The following is an 18,954-nucleotide window of genomic DNA, read 5'->3' as shown; positions in this document are numbered from 1 at the left end:
TGAAAACGTCCCTCCTTTCTTCCATTCTACTACATGACGTGTCCACCTGAGCCCGGTATACTTGATGACCCTAACAATGGTATAAATTATGAAGTTTCCGTCATTCCCCATTCCCGTTCCTCTTGGGTCCGAATATTCGTCCCGAAGCATTTTAGAAAATACATATTTAAACATAACTCGTTTAAGAAATATTAATTAAATGTTCAGATTACATTGGGAATCTGAATTAAAATCGTTAATTAAAAAAAAAAAAAAAAAAAAAAAGAATTCCTCTCGTGTTTCTGCAGTTTAAAGTACTACCGTTAAATTTGTTATATAGTCATATTGTATAGATATACATTTTTTTAAATTTAAAGTATGGTGGATTTCATTCGGTCATAACATTTGAAAAATTGTCCAATTTTAATGCAAATGACGCAGGAAGGGTTAAATTTTGTGCACCATTCGTTGTGTTAGTGTTCGGTGTATGCAAGCAATGTAATAACCGGAAAACCGCCAAAATATTTCAACGCTTTAAAGTGAAAAGGATGGAAGTCCTGACTGACCTAAAACGTTAAAGCACCTGGCAACATCGGTAAATGACAAACATTTTCACATTCAAGACACGTCATCACGAAACGCGTTGGCTATGGCTGACGCGATAAGCAGTTTAGACCACTTTCTTACTGAAATATAACGTCCGTATTGTTGTGTGTTATGATCTGAATTGTTCACCATGTCATACACTTCGGAAGAGCGTGTGTTTTTAGTGAAAACATACTGGAAAATTTATTCCATCATTGCCACGCAACGAGCATATCAGCGGGAATATGATGCACGCGCACCTTAACGGGACACGACATTAACTCTGGTAAAGAAGCTAGAAACAACTAGGTCGTTTCTTAATGAAAGAGGTAAGCGATGTGAAGGTACTGCTGATCGCGGCTTGTCTTATGATGTCACCAAGAAAGTCTACTGGCGTTTATCCCAGTATACAGCACGATTACAACTTTACAAAGTAACTGCTGTTCAGGAATTGCAGTCCTTGCCCTAAAAATTGGAGTGTAGTGTGCTGTGTCCGCAACGCAAATAGTGAAACCGATTTTTTTTTTTTTTTTTTTTTTTTTTTCGAGTGGACAGTGAATACTACTTTCTATGGACATTTTCAATGAATTTGTCCAACAGCTGGATGACACTGAATTAACAGAAGGTTATTATCAGCACGATGGAGTCACATGCCACACATCTCATGAAAGTATGGCCCTGATCAATAGTTGCTTTCATGATCGGATCATTTCTAAGTCTCCTGATCTTAATCCCCACATTACTTCTTATGAGGTTATCTGAAGGGTCGTGTGTACCGTGATAACCTATGAACACTGGAGCACTTGCTAGCTAACATTATAAAAAAAGTTGCAAACATCATCCAAGATACATTGCGGGCTACTGCAGTGAACATGGAACGACGGATTCGACTGTGCCTAAGAGAAGATGGAGGTAATTTTCAACATCTGCTGTAAAAATATGTGATTACCATCCTTCCTGCATATTATTTTCATCCTTGTGCGTCATTTGCAACAAAATGCATTAAAATTGGACAGTTTTCACAGATGTTATAACCAAATGAAATACACATGTTAAAAAAATCGAAAAAATACGCCATGCGCCATTGTGGCGGTTTTCCAGTTACCACATTGCTCACATACACCGGACATTACTACAGCGAATGGGGCGTAAAATTTTCCATCTTTCTGCGTCATTTGCAACAAAGTGCACTAAAATTAGACAATTTTTACAGATATTATGACCGAATGAAATCCACCCATTGAAAAAAGAAAAACACCCTATATAAATAAGTAAAACGTAAAACTAGTAACGTTATCGCACACTGCTGAAGAAGGCTAATCGAAAATACTTCCGCTAAGTATTTCATCAGGTAGGGCGGAATAGTAGAAAGAACAAGAATATTAAGGACGAACAAGTGGCCGAGAAGCGTCCAGTTGGGCGCCACATTAGAACACATAATTACGTGATACCATTAAATAAGTTAAAAGTGGAAAGAGTTTAGTGGGGAAAAAATAATGGAAGAAGTTAGTCGTTAAGAATACAAGAAGAGAGATAATAACTAAAAAGAAGTTTATATAAACATAATACGAGGGGTTACTGATAAGTTCTTAGCTTTACTAAGAAAAATAAGACAAAATTAAATTTTTTTAATGAATTTATTCAACATACTCTCCCTTCAATTAGATGAATTTTTTGCTTCGAGCCTGCAATTTATTTAGGCCCTCTAAATAAAACTCTTTTGGTTGGGTGTCAAACCATGAGTTTACTGCTGTAATTGCTTCAGAAATGGTGGCGAATTTTCGCCCCTTCAAGTGTTTTTTTAAATTTGGGAATAGGTGATAGTCTGATGGGGCCAGGTCAGGTGAATATGGTGCAAGTTTTCAAATCCTAAGCTAGCCAATTTTTGCATCGCAACATTGCTCTTATGAGGAGATGCGTTGTCTTGAAGGTAGACAACTTTTCGGGGCAACTTTCCACGGCGTTTTTGCTTCAGCTCTGAGTGAAGCCTTTCCAGTAATGATGCATAGTAAGTTCCGGTTATGGTGTTACCTTGTTCTAGATAATCAACAAAGATTACCCCATCCTTATCCGAAAAATCACTGGCAAGAACCTTTGAACTTGATTTTTGCACACGAAACTTTTTTGGCCTCGGTGAACCACTGTGACGCCACTCTTTTGATTGTTCCTTTGTCTCTGGATCATATAAATATATCCATGTTTTATCCTCCGTGACCAAACGTTCCACAAAATTAATCCCTTCCTGCTCAAAATGGCTCAAAACCTCTTTGGAAGCAAGCACTCTTGCACGCTTTTGATCGGCTTGCAAACATTTCGGCACCCATTTGGCAGAAAATTTGTTCATGTGCAAATGACACCAACGCGTTCATGGGATATACCTAGGTCCTCTGCTATACTTTTAGCAGAAATTCGTGTGTCTGCGAGAATCATTTCATGAACCTGTTCAATGATTTCTGGCACAATCACTATGGATGGTCTCCCAGGGCGGGGGTCATCTTCAGTGCCAAAATGGCCTGTCTTAAATTTCACAACCCAGTTCTTCACTGTAGCATAACAAGGTGCATGGGCCCCCAATGTTTGTTGCATCTCACCATGGATCGTTTTTGCAGATTTCCCCTGGAGGAAGAGGAACTTCATCACCGCTCGACTCTCAACATCGTTGAACTTTTGGGCTGCCCTGCCATCTCAAGCACTCACCTAAAAAAAATAACTTTCCTTAGTACCAATGTTTTAATATTTCGTCACAAACATATAGACACATGTAGCTTTCAAATAAAAACAAACATTATAAATATCGGAAGGGGGAAGGGGCAAAGCTAAGAACGTACCAGCACCCCCTCGTATATGAAAAGCAGGAAAATTAACAATATAAATTAAAAGTGATAAGAGGAATGATAGTACTGAGAGGTAATACAAAATGAAAGTTACATTATTTTTGTGAAAAAACTAATGAAAATAATAGTGAAGAGAAAAATAAGTATAATACGTTACAAATATTATTACTGAAGAAATATATGTATTGCATAGTTGGAAAAGTTAATTTAAAGGATTAAAATTAAAATTAGGATGATGGAAAAAAACGTTCATTATAATTAATAATATTTACAAGAAAAGAAGTAAAATTAAAACTTAATTCAGAATTAATCGATTAAAATTACAATTATTTGATTGATTTAGGTGTGTAATGGGGACGTCATCACAAAGGCTATTTGTCCCCATCTGAAAGTATTTATTGTGAAACATTCTATTTAATATATAAAGTCACAGTACTATTTTCTTTTCATCTGGTTGGTGGAACCTGCTCATACTAATTATATACCGTAGCAACTTGATTATAAAAAGAAAACGAATCACTATTTGTATCGAGAATTACTTGTTTGTTAGTGGCCATTGATCTAGCGTCGCGACCTGAAATTATTCAGGTGAGGGGATAACTAAGTCAATGGTCAATTAACCTAAGATATATCACAAGGGAATATTTATTATTCTCATTTAGATAGAAATTATTAAAAATATTTATTTACGGATTAAATACAATAGGCCTATCTTTGTACTTCGTCGTTCTATCGTATTTAGTATACAAGTTTCAATCAGTAAATACGTTTACAGTTTAGTTTTCTTTATCTATAGATACGACTTCTTCTTGGTATCGCAGTCTGTGCGTCAAGGTACAGTTAGCCCAACATCTTATAATGTATTGAGTGACAACATCGGCTTGGATCCGGATAAGGTGCAGAGATTGACATACAAAATGACCCATCTGTATTACAACTGGAGTGTAAGTGGAATCTTCATGGTACACATATGTAGAATGAAATAAGTTACATTTTATCAAGGAGAATTTGAAATTCTGTAGTTATGTTGGCAAATGTGTTTTTTGGTTACCGTTGGAAGCTTCATATAGCAGGCTAGATTTATCATCACTGCATATGCTGTAGGAGTAAGTCAGATTTTGGTGAAAACCGGGTCATGATAGATTCTGAATCAATATGGCATATAATTTATCACTGCGTATAAGCGCTCTAAGTCATACGCTACGATTATAGAAAAATATATTCTACCAGAAATAAATAGTTCTGTGTCCCTCAATACGTTGTATGCTAAAATTGGGGTGTTTTTGGTTAACACGAGAAGGTGATCTGGTATCAATTGTTTCATTATTTGGTAAAATATCGTGTGTATCCGGCTAATTGAAGCATTGAGTTATATCTTTCAAAACTATGAAATAAAATAGTTATCTTTTCTCTCCTGTAAAGTTGTGATTCTTAACTTAGATCTATTGTGGGATACAGAACGAAATACCAGCTGCAACTCTTTCTTTTAATTGCAAATTCTGAATGAAATTTGAATCATATCGACGTTTGCGAATTCGATTTATCTCATTTCGTACGAGCAGTGCGATATAACGTTACAATATGTTTTCCCTGTTTTTCTGTGACCTAAAAACTCAAAGATCACTGCATAGAAACAAAATCTTGCCATTAGATTATATTTTGTAATTGTCGGAATCTTACGAAACTTTACAATCTTTCAACGTAGTACCACCTACAGCAAACACTTCTCCAGTCTTAAAAGTAAAACTTTTGAACCAATCCTTTCAGTCCTGTTAGCTTGCGTTATCGTGAAGCAGGATTCCATGAATCTCTGCCTTTGGTCATTGTCTGCGCAATTCCTTGAAACTTGGGAATGGGGAAACTATTGTGTGCCAAACTGCTATGATTCTTCTTTCTGCTACAGTAGAACCATTTTCACCAGACATGGTCCTGAGGAAAACAGCAACAATCTTCCCAACATATCGTAAACGTCGGACTTTTCGTGATCTGGAACTTTATGTACCCTGGATATCGATTAAACTTGCCTTCAGGACTCAATATTTTATTGCCTGTGATCACTTCAGACAGCAACTTGTTCTTGCATCACTGTCAACAAATTGTGACACTTAATATATGTTGTATTTTTCGAAATAATAATAATATTTCAATGAATATATAATATCATGTTCAATGCAGCCGGCCCAATCTTCACCTTGAAAACGTATCGTCTGCAATCGATGTCGTTACCAAGTATGAACTAATAATGTAATTCGATTGCTTCAGGTGGAAGGGCATAACACAGCTGCAATTCATCGTTGATTGAATAAGAATTATGACAGGAACTTTATAAGGATGGCTGTGTGCACTACTGCAGAGAGGGGAAAGAAGGTCTTAACTAATTGGTACACAACGAGGGCAGCCAAGGGCAATGGCAAATGCAAAAGAGGGCATCCCTCTGAAGCGAAGATATTTATCATTTAATCTGCTTTCATTCTGTTGCTAGTACAAAGAAGCTAATATCTTCAATTATTACAGCATGTAATATTTTGCACCCCTGTGAACCTTGAATCCATTTGCGCAAGAATGAAGAGATGTAAAGATTCCGTACTCCAGTGGCGGATCTAGAAGGGATCGCAGAGCCCCTTAAGGGATAACTATTTTTGTGTTATTTCAACGGTATGAGATATCTAAAGTATTTTTGTGTCAATAGACAAATAATCTGCTCTCAATCTATTGTTAGTACAAACTAGCTTATATCTCGAAATGTTATAGTGGGTAATATTTTGCGCCCTTTCCATCCTTTTGCGCATAAATGAAGAAATGTTAACTCAGCGACGGATCCACCACGGGTTGTGCACTTCTCTTAAGGGAAAATGTGAATATTTTTGTGTTATTTCAACGGGACGTAATATTTTTGTGTCAATATATTATACTAATAATCTGCTTTCAGTCTATTGTTACTATTATGAAAATTTTTGAGGTAACATGCAATGTTTTGTACATGGAACTGTCTGTAAAACCTGTCAGATATTGACAGACATTATACAGGTGCCTGTTTCGGCGAAAACACATGTAAAGAAAATATTACAGGCATATTGTCTTCAGGTGGTATGCATGTCGAAAAAGTATTAAAACTTCTGTTGGAAATTTTGCACGGAAACACACGTTGTACAGAGCCTATACATTAAACTAAAAACATGCAATATACATTTAGTCACTCACATGCAAGTAAATGGAGGGAATATGTGCATGTAAAGTACCTTGAATGGATTGCTAATAACATTCGCAATACAGTAAGAATGAAAAGTACAAGGAAGGTGCCTGTTTATCAACATGTAATATACATGTGTGACATTCGCATTACATGTAAATACCATGTATTAGCGTATAGCATGGAAAACGCATAATGAAGAATATGTTATTTTACATTTATCATTTTCGAGTGTGTACAGGCAATGTACAGGTGAACGGGAACATGCAATGATCATGATTGTCAATAAATGGATTAAACAGATACGTGTGGTGAACAAGGTGGATTGGAGCTAAACATTCACGTTATAGGCCAACGTTTCCCAACCGAGGAAATCGAAACAAAATTATTAATTCTATAGCAACCAAATTGCAAGACAGGAAAAAATATATATATTTGTATTTTACATTACTATTAATTTCTACCGTGGAAAAAAATACTGTAATTATAATATATTATCGTACATACATTACTGTGTAGCAGACAGTATTTCGGCTCGTACACATTTTCATGGTTAGCTGTTAAGTTCATACTAACACCGAGAAATGGAAGCATTTGTACGGTACGCGTCAAGTGAACGTACGTAGAACACTCACTCGCACGTGAATGACAGAACAACACCTTGTTCAAAAGCTGTGGTTTGACTTCGACGCATTGCATCCTGTGTGATTGCAATGATATGGATCGGGTTTGTGGTTAAAAAAGCAAAGTTAAAAGTACAAAAGATTTGCTTGTTCTTTCGTTATTTAGTGATCTTCGTTCTTAGTGAAAGGTTGGATACAGTTTTCGAAAAAGAAAGAGTATTTTTAAAAATCTGGGTCTTATATTTCATTGCAATTGTTTTCTATTATAAAATTAGAATGAAAAATAAGCATAATTATTTACCACGGGGAGAAACCAGTGTTCGAGCTTTCTTCTCTGTGAGAAGATAAGTAATAACAGAAAAAAAAATTACCATAATAATAATAATATCTATGAGTGTGCCGCGAGAATTTAAGTTGCACCCGTAGTGTGCCGCAAGTAGAAAAGGGTTGGGAAACGCTGTTATAGGCATAGGAGACATGCAATATTCAGGCACAAGTCTCCAATTCGACATTCGCTATGCAAGGTCCTGACACATGTGTAATACATGGGATTACAACTGAATACATTGCCTGTATTATCTCCGTGTATATGCGAAGTGTGAACCCACCTATATGCAATGTACAGACAATGTGCAGGTAAACGGAAAATGCAATGATCATGATTGCCAATAAATGGGTTAAACAGGTGCATGCAGTGAACAAGGTTGGTTGGCGTGAATCATTAATGTTACAGCTGTAGGAAACATGTAATATTCAGGCACCAAATCTCCAGTTTGTCATGCACATATGCAAGGTCCTGACACATGTATAGTACATTGGAATAGAATTGGACACATTGCCTGTAACATGCAAAGTGTAAACCCACCTACATGCAGTATACAGGCAATGTACAGATGAATGGGAACATGCAATGATAAACGGATTAAACAGATACGTGTAGTGAGTAAATAGCTTAAACAGGTAAATGCGATGGACAAGGTTGATTAGAGTGAAACATTCACGTTATAAGCGTAGGGAACATGCAATATCCAGACATCAAGTCGATCATTTGTACTTTGTGTTTACGTGCATAACTTTTCTTACTCCATTTTCAGATACCTGTCCGAGAGAATTTATAAAAACATTGCATTATTTCACGTTCCGTAAATACGATGCTCTTTTAACCCATTAGTTATAATATTAAGTTTTTAAATAGTTGATATGTTTTAAGGGAGCTCTAGTTAGAAATCTTGTTCTGATTTTTATTTGATAACATCATTTACACATTGAAACGAATAGCAAACGACTGCTTTTTGCCATAGAAGTGGAAAACAAATCTATTCAATCGGCAACGCACTAGTAGATGGAATCACATAGATACTGGCGCCGATTGTGTATCTAATGGTTATTTTAGTGACTCTATTATATAGTTTAAGGCTCACTACTTCGCAGAGCCTGTCTCTCGGTGTGGGTAACATCCAATAAATAATTTTGTTTTGTCTCTGCTTCGTCATTTCACGTGGTTCTTCCTTGTTGAAATAAGAAAATAGCCCTTGTATTAATTCTTTGTTACAATTTTGTCAATATATTATTACTTTCATCAGACACAGTAAGTATCTGAGACATTGTATATTAAGTAGGAGTGATGACGCGATGTCTTTCCCAAATTTTTCTGATACGTCTCCGCTCCGAAAACAAGTAATATCTACATTTAAATTTACTCAATAATTTTGCCCTTTAATACTACCTTCTCTCGCGATTCGGCCTTGATTAGACTGCGTTGTATCAATATTTACTTTTAAATACACATTTTTAGTTGCTAAATGTTTCATCTGATACTGTGTTTGATGAAGGAAATAATACGTTGCCGAAATTGTAACGCAGATTAATACTAAAACAGTAGTGTTTCCTTTGGTCAGCTTTTATTTTAAGATAGTTAAATAAGTTTATAGTCAACTCTTTGGATTAACTTGTAAGTCTCTTCTGGAACGGCTTCTAATAATGAAGTTTTTCTGTAACTTTATTAGCGCCTTTCATGTACAAAAATCCCATAGTCCATTAAAAAATGAAATAGGATACGCAGTATTCACTTTGACAAATCTTGTTATATGAATTAAGTAATTGCTGAAATTTTCAATGGGAATGTTCCTCAGTAGCGTGTTGTTAAAGCATCTGCAGCAAACTCATCATATGACATCCTTCCTTATGATGTTAAAGTATCAAGAGGAAGACGTTTCTTCTAGTAATAAAAAATATATACAAATACATGAATATTAATCTATAACAGGGGTTGCATTCTTAATCTGAACTTTCACAGAACCTCTGGAACTTTCCTGAATGATGCGTATATACTAGATGCTTGTCACCTTGAGATTATTAGTTTTTAGTTTATCGTCCCACGATTATGGTCCGAGGTTAAGAAGACGGTTATAATGAAACGGATGATAATGAAGAACTCAAGAAAGTGGGAGAAAACGGGAGAACTCCGAGAAAAACCTACGCACATGGTGTTTGTCCACCACAAAACCTACTTTGTGAGAGCTGAGATCAAATCCGAAACCCCGTACTCCAAAGATGAGCACTACCACTGAACCGCTGTGGCCCTCACCTTGAGATTATAAGCAGAGCCTATCTTCTATTTGTGAATAACGCGCCGGATTCAATAGATTTTCTACCGCTTGTGGCTTATCACGAGTGTCCACTAATACACCCATTCTTTCATTTTTCACGAAATACAATTTTAGCAGGAAGGAAAATCAAGGAAACGGTATACACGTTTGTGAAAACTGAAATGATAAAAGTTTTTGAAGTGTGTGTGTAAATAGGTCTTCCAAAGCAGCTCCGAAAGACCTATTTGCACACTTCTATATTGCCCATCCAAAGATCCCTTAAACTCCTTTGATACCTATACATCCCTGGCTAGAAACAAGACGCAATCTTCTGAAGCCGGCCCATTTTTGGAGGAATTGGGGTTTACTAGAAATAAGTTTTTTTTTCACTCATATATATCTTGTGTAACGTAATAAACTTCTATGCAAAATACTTATGAGCAAAAAACAGATCTCACACATGATGTAATAAAGAAAACTCTGACCTCCGAACTGGCAGACTCTCACCGCGTTCTCTCACTTGGATATTTAAAAAATATATTTGCAGAACTTCTTGGGTAGTTAGAGAAGAGTAGAGTATTATTTCGAAAATTTGGAATAAAAATATTTCTAAAATCACACCATTTATTTATATTTTTAAATAAAATATCTGAAACATCTCAATAAATGCAGTGATAAAATCTGTTTCAGCGATTGTTAATATATGTCTTTCTTTGCAGGGTACCGTACGTGTTCCTGCACCTTGCCAATATGCGCACAAACTTGCATTTTTAGTTGGCCAGTCTTTGCACGTGAAGCCCAATCCGCAGCTGGAAGACCTCCTTTATTTCCTTTAGACTGCAGTTGTTTTGTTTGTTTTGTTTTTGTTTTTGTTTCAAGCCATTAGTTTTTAATACTTTTTTCTTCATTTTGTTATAATTTAAGGTCCCCCTCAGTGGCAAGGCTATATGACACGTGGACCTACAGTTTAACGTGGAATCTGAACGACACAAGTTTCTTTCGGAAGTCGAATTAAAGCAAATGTGACATAATTTCTCAGTTGCTGTAACAGGGTTATAACGTGAATTGTTCAATATATGTAATCTGAATAGAGTTCTTCCATTAGGTGGATATAAGGAATTCAAAGTTAATTTGGTTATGTTAGTATTTGAAATGTTATTAAATAGTTCAAAAATTTAAAAAAAAAAAAAAAAAAAAAGTGAAATCAGTTCCAATAATACTGCGAGGCGCATTTCCTATGGTATTTTGGTTCAAAATTACAAAACTGCAATACATTTTACAAGGGTAGTATAAAAAGTCATGGCAACATTGTTATAGTTCGTAGCTAGCTGTATGGAACAACATCTGTTACATTCCTCCAATGTAATCGTCTTCCATCTCTGTCCCTGTACTACACGTGTGGAAGGAAGGGAGCACGTTGGCTTAGTGATAGAAAGTTCATGTCTGATTCATAGGATTCTTGGTTCGATCCCAGCACGCGCTAAGTGAACTTTGTGGTGGACAAACACCATGTGCGTGGGTTTTCTCGGGGTTCTCCCGTTTCCTCCCACTTTCTTCATTCTACTTTCCCTTCATTTCCCATCATCACCATCTTCTTTAGCCTAGTCAGCATAACCATGAAACATAAACTGAAAGATTTCATTTTAATTTCATTTTGCGTGTGGAAGGCGTCGTACATCGTCAGTGTGTCTATCTTTGTCCATGTCGAGCAGGGATCGCAGTATGGTACGGATGATTACTTCTCTTCTGTCGTAGTGCTTCCCGTGAAGCTGTTTCTTCATTTTGGCGAAAAGTCGTCACGAAGTCTCTAAAAGCATGTTGTGGACTGCGCCCACGAGCCACTTCAATCTTGATCCACGCACATTGTTCGTCTTTCCGAAACATATTTTTATTGTGCTTCAGTTTTCTCTTTTGCTTTATGGCGCTGCTGCTTTTGACAACAATACACAGTCGTTACGACTAACCACAATTCATCGCCCCCGCATTCGCTTATCAGCTACGGAACTCCTGCAGTGCTGCCCTCTGATGTGAAAACAGTTGCCACTACTTTTTATCCGACCTGTGTGCATTACAATAGTCATGTGCGAGTGGTTATATTAATAACAAAGCTGTCTATTCTCATTATTTTGTGTCTGCAGATTTATTTTAGTTTCAAGTGTTTTGCTATCTTTCACATTATTCATTTGAATGTGAACTGTTTTCGATCAATGTGAAATAAAATGTCATTGTTCAACTTCTTAAACAAATCAGTTTTTTTCTGTGTATGTATGTACATTCTTGTTCAAAATATCTTGGTCACTCACCTCGCCTTGAAAGCCAAATCAGACAGATATTGCTTGTCCTTGGCCAGTTGAGATTTTTACTTAAAGTCAAAGTATTTTAATTTTCTACGTACAGTTGCTAGAATATGGCCTTCTGAAGCAATGTGGGTGGCCAATATTTCTTGAACAAGACCATACATTATGGGAACTTAAAAAAAAAATCCGTAGCATTTTATTGTCACATGCCGTTACTGGCGACTTCACATTAAACTGAAGACAGAGTGTCAGGAAACAAACTAACGTTAAGTGGTGCTGTCATACCCAGAAACCATGAACACCCATTTTGCTCGCACTTGTTGATAAATAGCTTTGTAAGGAAAGCTTTAAGAGACAAGGAATTCACTCCTATGTCTAGATTTTCTGCAACAGTAATTAGTAGGAGCACGAAATTTTCGCAATGCGCTATAAAACGAAATGCGTCAGAATTAAGTAATTCTCGGTTTCTTGATGTTTTTATGAAATTTTATGTCTATTTTCATTGGTTTCCGTTACACGATAAAACGCGAAATGGGCAGGTTTGCGCAAAATTTCTAACAATACGCGAAATCTTGAAAGTAAGTTTTCATTAATTTAAAAACGCCAGTTTTCCGCTGACGGGACAGTAGAACGTGGCATGAACGGTACATTTTGGGTGACTCGGGCACGGCTATAGAGAACATGTTGCGCGTTAGCTATCAATATTGCAGCTGGATGAGGAGGGACCGTTTTAATTAGCTAGCCTATGGCATGAACTGGTGATAAGTGACAAACGTACATCAATGAAGGAGGAAAATATGGAAACATGTAACATACTTATGTTTAATGCTTAAATGTAACTTGTGCCTATGTGTTTTCAAAAGTCAGCAAAACTGTAAATCTCAGTAATACTACATTTTTTAAAATCAAATTGAAGGAAAATCAGTAACTTACTATGAGTAGGAAAATGTTAAGTGAAATATTTTATGTATTTTGTGTTTAGGTAATTAGGGGTTTATTTCTGTAGTGATTTATTAATAAAACGAACAATTGTAAAATGTCAAGGAATATCTTTTCTCCAAAAGAGTTGCAGAATGCGAAACTTTATTTGGGAAATGCGACAAAGCGCGAAATATGAAAAACGAAACGCGAAATTTTCAAATTCTTAGTACGAAAAACTCGTGTCCCTAGTAATTACCAATAAAGCCGTACAACTTTTGAAAGACATATTGATCCTCAATCTTTTTTGGAAACGACCGTACGATATTTGTCAAGATCCCGAAATAGAAAGATGGTTTTAAGTTCTCAGAAACTGTATTTTTGATCAAAATGCCGTTTTCGTTTGTTTCTTATTAAATGTGTTTTTGTTTGGTTCTCATTACAATGTTTTGCGGTTCAGACTGATAATTCATGGTGTGCTGTGATATTCAGTAATTTTGTACAAAATCTGAAAAAAAAAATATATGTATTTTTTAAAAACAAAAGGCTGTAAGTCTCAATTTAATTACACTATAACACATAAAGACTGAAAAAGAGACTAACTGGACCGGACGGTTGTGATTTTATATATATTAATGAAAGAAGGAAACAGCACTTGTTAATAAGACCTCCAACCTCGAAAGTGAGAGTGTGAGTGGCTGTTCTTTGAAGCGGATTGGGTGGCGTAGTGATTAACGCGTCGGCAAGGTATGCCGGAGGTCCCGGGCTCGAGGTCTGGTCGAGTCAGTCACTTTTTTACTTTTGTGTGTTATGGACTTCGCACCTATAGAGGATCTGGTTTGTAAAAAGCGGTTGTTTCCTTTTTTCATTAGTATATATTAATTACACTATTTAATAAGGTTTTTACTAATGGATATGAAAATAGTCCATTCTCCTCCATCCTGTAGTAAAGGATTAAAGTCCAATTCATAATTTAAGAGAAGCGGGTATTTTCGCATATTTGCCTTCATTGCTATAGTCCGCGTCACCCGAATTGTTGTGTGGCATCAGCCAATAAGCTCGCAGTGCGCTGTTACTAAACCTTCAGAGAGGAATCTAATCATCCATAATTGTCCACAAATACGAACAAAATCAATTATAATTAACTTCTAAATAAGCAGCAGGAGAAATTGAGGGATATGAATTTAAGGAAATTCGTGAAATTTTCCAGCAGATAATAATGATAATGATATTATTATTCCGGGGAGCAACAGGATTGCGCACACTATAGATCCCGAATTGCGCACAAATCTCTTGGTCTTTCTAAACACAGATTTTTGCCCAACGTTGCCACAATGGTAGATTTAATATCTGTGCGCAAAGAAGGTTTTCCTTTAGACTAGGATAGAAACAGCAATTAGAAATACAATTCATATTATATTGTGAATTAACTAAATATAATTTGGTCAGTAGATACAAGAAGTCATGATACCTCCAAATTTACAATCCAAATGTTAAAATTTTCTTGTCTCATAATCTGAATTTCTTTGGAGTTCTAGAACCTATTTTTAGGTACTAAAGTATCGTCTTCATTATTCGATTAAAAAAGAACCAATAAAGCTTTTTACTTTTTTTCAAGTCGAGAGGCACTGTAGAACACGTTACGTATGGTTTCACGCCTTCCTGCGTCGAGACATAGGAGGTGATGGCGTCATAACTTTAAAAAAATATTTTTGTTAGGCTTATTTTCATTATTTTTTGGCGGGCTTACTTTCGCACCTAGAAGATTGAAATTTTGTACAAACATTCAGTCCACCGAGTACTATTTATTAGATTTTTCCGAATCTCTGCGTTAGCACAAGGTGGATCCAGAGGGGCAAAAAGGTAAATAAAAGGGATTTTGTGGTTTTAAAAAAAATCGCGATTTTCCCGTCTCGGATACATGATGGAGACATGTGAAAGGTCCGTTTGAAAGGCAGTTTTATTCTGAAGATAATAAAGGGCGACTGTAATTCTAGGATAAATAGGGATGTCTCAGGAAATGTTCTGCCTGAGATCAAGGTATTTTACAGTAATCTGGGGCATTGTGGGGATTATTGATAGTTTTCCCGCCCTGACTGTTCAAGATAAAAGCTTGAAATTTTGTACAGGCATTTAGTACACCCCTTAGTGTTTTCCAGTTGAGTTTTAGGTCTCTGCATTAACACAGTTGGGGTCCAGAGGGGCTCAATTTTTTTTAATAAAAAGAAATATTTTCAAAGAAAAATCCCGATTTCTCTAAAAATTTCCCGCCTCAGGGACATGATAAGGAGATGTGAATGGTACCGTTTGAAAGGTTGCTCTATTGTAAAAAGAAAACGAGGTATGAACCATGATCCTATGATAAACAGGGATGATGCTGTAGCCGCTTGACTTCATCATCATCATCATAGGTATTCTGCCTTTATTGGCAGGTCACTTGCCGCTTGACTGAAAGTCTCTAATTTACCTTAAAAACCGGAATCTATAAGGGTTAAGCATTTCATACTGCTTCAATATAGTGTTATGTTTCTTTAAATCTTCCTTTTTGTGTGTATCCTTTCGCAATTGATCTTAATTTCAATTTTGTTTCTGATTGTATCTTCAACAAAGAAGAGATCACCTGATAAATATCTGGACCAAATGAATAAAATTATTAATTGTAATGTTTGTGTCCGCCCTATTTTCGTTCGAGGAACTACTGAGGGTTCTGAAGCCCATATTCTAGGTGGGAACCTAAATAAAACAAAGCAAACATTTATGATGACATTCTTAATGTTAATAATAATAATAATAATAATAATAATAATAATAATAATAATATAGTATACATACTTCCCACTACTAGCCAAGTTTTAGGGAAAAATTGAAAATTGAAAAAGTGAATAATTTTCTCCATTGTCGTAAAGTTTTGCTTTGGTAAATTTATTGAGGTCTGTCGTTAACGTCTGGTCATATAGTAGGATACTTGTTACAATAATATGTGCGATACAATAAACTTAAATTACAATATTATTAGTATAATACAACGATGTGAGTAAACTACTTCCTTACACTAATTACACTGCATTCCAATATCATCCTTGCAAAATTACACGATTCACTTATTAATAATATGGAACCTGTCAATATATGTCTTAAATAACCTTCCTAAATCTAGTTAGAATATATAATTAGAAACAGTATGATGTAGCTACCTGCTAGTTTTATTACATACTCTACGACTATGCACAGTAAATGCTATCATTGTTCATACCTAATGTTACTCGCACAAGTTAGGACGATAATCTTAGCTTCTTCATTTATAAACAGTACCTTTTCTCCATCATAACTGAACTCAACTTCTCTTTCGATCACTTACTGAAGCTTGGGGTCCCGGGTTCGATCCCAGCCCCCGCCAAGTGAACTTTGTGGTGGACAAACACCGTGTGCGTGGGTTTTCTCGGGGTTCTCCCGTTTCCTCCCACTTTATTCATTCCACCATTTCATTCATTACTCATCATCACCGTCTCCTTTAGCCTAACCGGCATAACCGTGGGACGTAAAACTCAAAGATTTCATTTCATTTCAAAGATTTCATTTCATTTTATTTTTGTTTTGCTCAGCGAGTAGTTTAAATCAATATTAATCAACATTAACGAGGTTAAACCCCAAAAATCGGCCGTTCAAAGTTAAACCTAGTTTATCCACCATTTGATCGAGACTTGACGTTGAATGTTTTCGCGCAACATTTTCACTGAACTTGGTTATGAACTTCGTTCAACAGTTGAACTTCGTTGATGCACACGGCCGATATTTAAGATGTAGAATGAACTTCAATTTAGTCGTATTTTTGGTTGCTAATAAACCAAATTTCCACACATAAGATAAACCTCAGCCCTAAAACTAAGTTTCAATGATTGATTTTAAACATTTGCTAGTATATAAATAACAATTGTTTGTGAAGATTTGAGACTTTTCAAGTGTGGCCCTTTTGAGAGGTTGAACATAGCTGATTTTCGAAAGATTGCAACATTTGAAGACCTATAACAAAATAATATAATGTAACTCTCAGGTATCAATTTTCCTTAGGGAGCAGTCTATATTATGAAACCTATATGTAGAAAGGAAATTAACTGAGAGTTTTATCTTTTTCTTTAAAATTTTTAATATAAAAAATGGCAATTTGCGTTTTGTAAATTTTTGTAATGTAGTAAGCTTAGAGTGCACTGGACACAAAATGTTGTACATTTATTTATTTATTTATTTATTTGAAATCAATATTTCCAAAAATAACGGAACTACTGCGTTCGCTGCAAACCTTTGTAAAGTGTGAAATAGCCATACGCACCTCTACAAAATGGCCCCTGACAAAAGAACTGAGCACCAGAAAGTGAATGAATGGCTGTTTTCGACTCTCTAAATGCAGTGCAACTTTGTATACAGAAATTATAAAATAATGCATTTTGTCAACAATTATCATTGGTGGATTTCATATGAATTTACCCAATCGCGAGTTCTAGTCCAATTTGTATTCTTTTTAAGTTATTATATTTTTTTATATTTCATGAATATGGAAATAATGGGTAAAAACGTTCAACTTTTGTCAATGCTGCAACATTAAAGTTTATTGTATTATTTTCCAAATCCATTAACAAACTTTCAAATGTTGTATCCTGACTTGGGAAGCTGGGCAACCAGAATTTTGTGGCATCACAACTTTTGAACAATAAGTGCCAGTGTAGTGAAACTGCTTCCCAGAAAAGACCCATCTGTGTAGATGTTTTAAGTATAAACCATAAGGAAGGAGTTTGACATTTGTCCTCACGAGGTTGGAAATATAAGAAAGTGATTTTTTATTCTATTTATTTATTTTTACGAAACATGAAAAATCCTGACTGAGTGGGAATATATTATTTTGAAACAAGAACGACATTGATACCAAGTGCAGACATCCCACGGTCTTATAATGGTATGCCATTAAAAACACATGTTTTTCCGACCTTATGGAATAATATGGTAACACTGACGACACCAGACGGTGTCAATATATATAATACTACCTAGCTATCCTACGGACAGATTGTTACAAACAAACAAGACACTTGCCAACAAGTGGGGAAATCACTGCCAAGGCAGCTAGACTATTATGTTTCCGTTGGTGTCAAGTGTTGTTCTCGTTTCAGAACGATACATTCCTTCCAAGTATACCCATTAACATTCCCATTTCTAAACAAACTATGTCACACTTGACTATAATTCGTGACTTTTCACGTTTCGTAATTATTATTATTATTATTATTATTATTATTATTATTATTATTAATAGTAAACTTCACATGTTTCTGGTATTTTTGAGGACGAATAACGAACCCCCTCCCAATGGTTTGTATCTCAAAAATATCTACATTGACGGGGCTATCCTGAGTGCAGATTCATTTAATTCACACTCATTTTTCTAAAGTTCTGATGCTCCAAACTTTGGGTTGTGCGACTTTCTGGATACCCTGTACTATTATACAACTTGCCTTATTCATCTGACTTAACTGAAGAATGTTGCTTAATTCTATGACGTTGTGTGCTTTTTTTTTTTTTTTTTGCAACGTAAAAAAAGAAATGTTAGTACAGTTCCTGTTTCCCTGTTAACTCCTCTCGCATTAAAATCACCTAATATTATGCAATTACGTCAAGTTATTATAAATATTATTTTGTTTTTTACAAATAAGAGACAATAATTTATTAAATTCTGTAATGGTGGGGTATTAAGATACTAATAGGATGTATTGTCAGGGTTTAAATATTCATTATTATCACACCTAGCCTATCGTGAAGGACATTTATCATCTTTCACAAGTATTTGCTTTTTTATTATAATAACGTACTCGCCTTCCTTAGTATTCTTCAAACTAATAACTTTCTAATAGTCATAATAATAATAATAGTAATAATATTAATAGTAATAAA

At 35.5% G+C, this 18,954-nt stretch overlaps 1 protein-coding gene across 3 annotated transcripts in view; it reads left to right on the top strand.

Annotated features, from left to right (window-relative positions):
• The window catches only part of LOC145668063 (piwi-like protein Siwi), a 219,683-nt gene extending 206,124 nt beyond the window's left edge, over positions 1-13,559 (top strand). For 2 of the 3 annotated variants that reach the window (XM_081735563.1, XM_081735561.1), the window contains 2 exons: positions 4,195-4,342; positions 10,519-13,559. In XM_081735563.1, coding sequence (XP_081591689.1) covers positions 4,195-4,342; positions 10,519-10,635 — 265 coding nt within the window. In that variant the 3' untranslated portion in view covers positions 10,636-13,559. The remainder of the gene's footprint in view (positions 1-4,194; positions 4,343-10,518) is intronic. The other variant, XM_081735562.1, reaches the window with a different exon arrangement.
• The last annotated feature ends 5,395 nt before the right edge of the window (positions 13,560-18,954 follow it).

The sequence above is a fragment of the Thermobia domestica genome, chromosome 13 (genome assembly GCF_964235325.1).
Source record: "Thermobia domestica chromosome 13, izTheDome1.hap1.1, whole genome shotgun sequence".
Classification (NCBI taxonomy): Eukaryota; Metazoa; Arthropoda; class Insecta; order Zygentoma; family Lepismatidae; genus Thermobia; species Thermobia domestica.
Note: the sequence above shows the minus strand (reverse complement) of the source record. Positions and strands in the feature narration are given on the sequence as shown.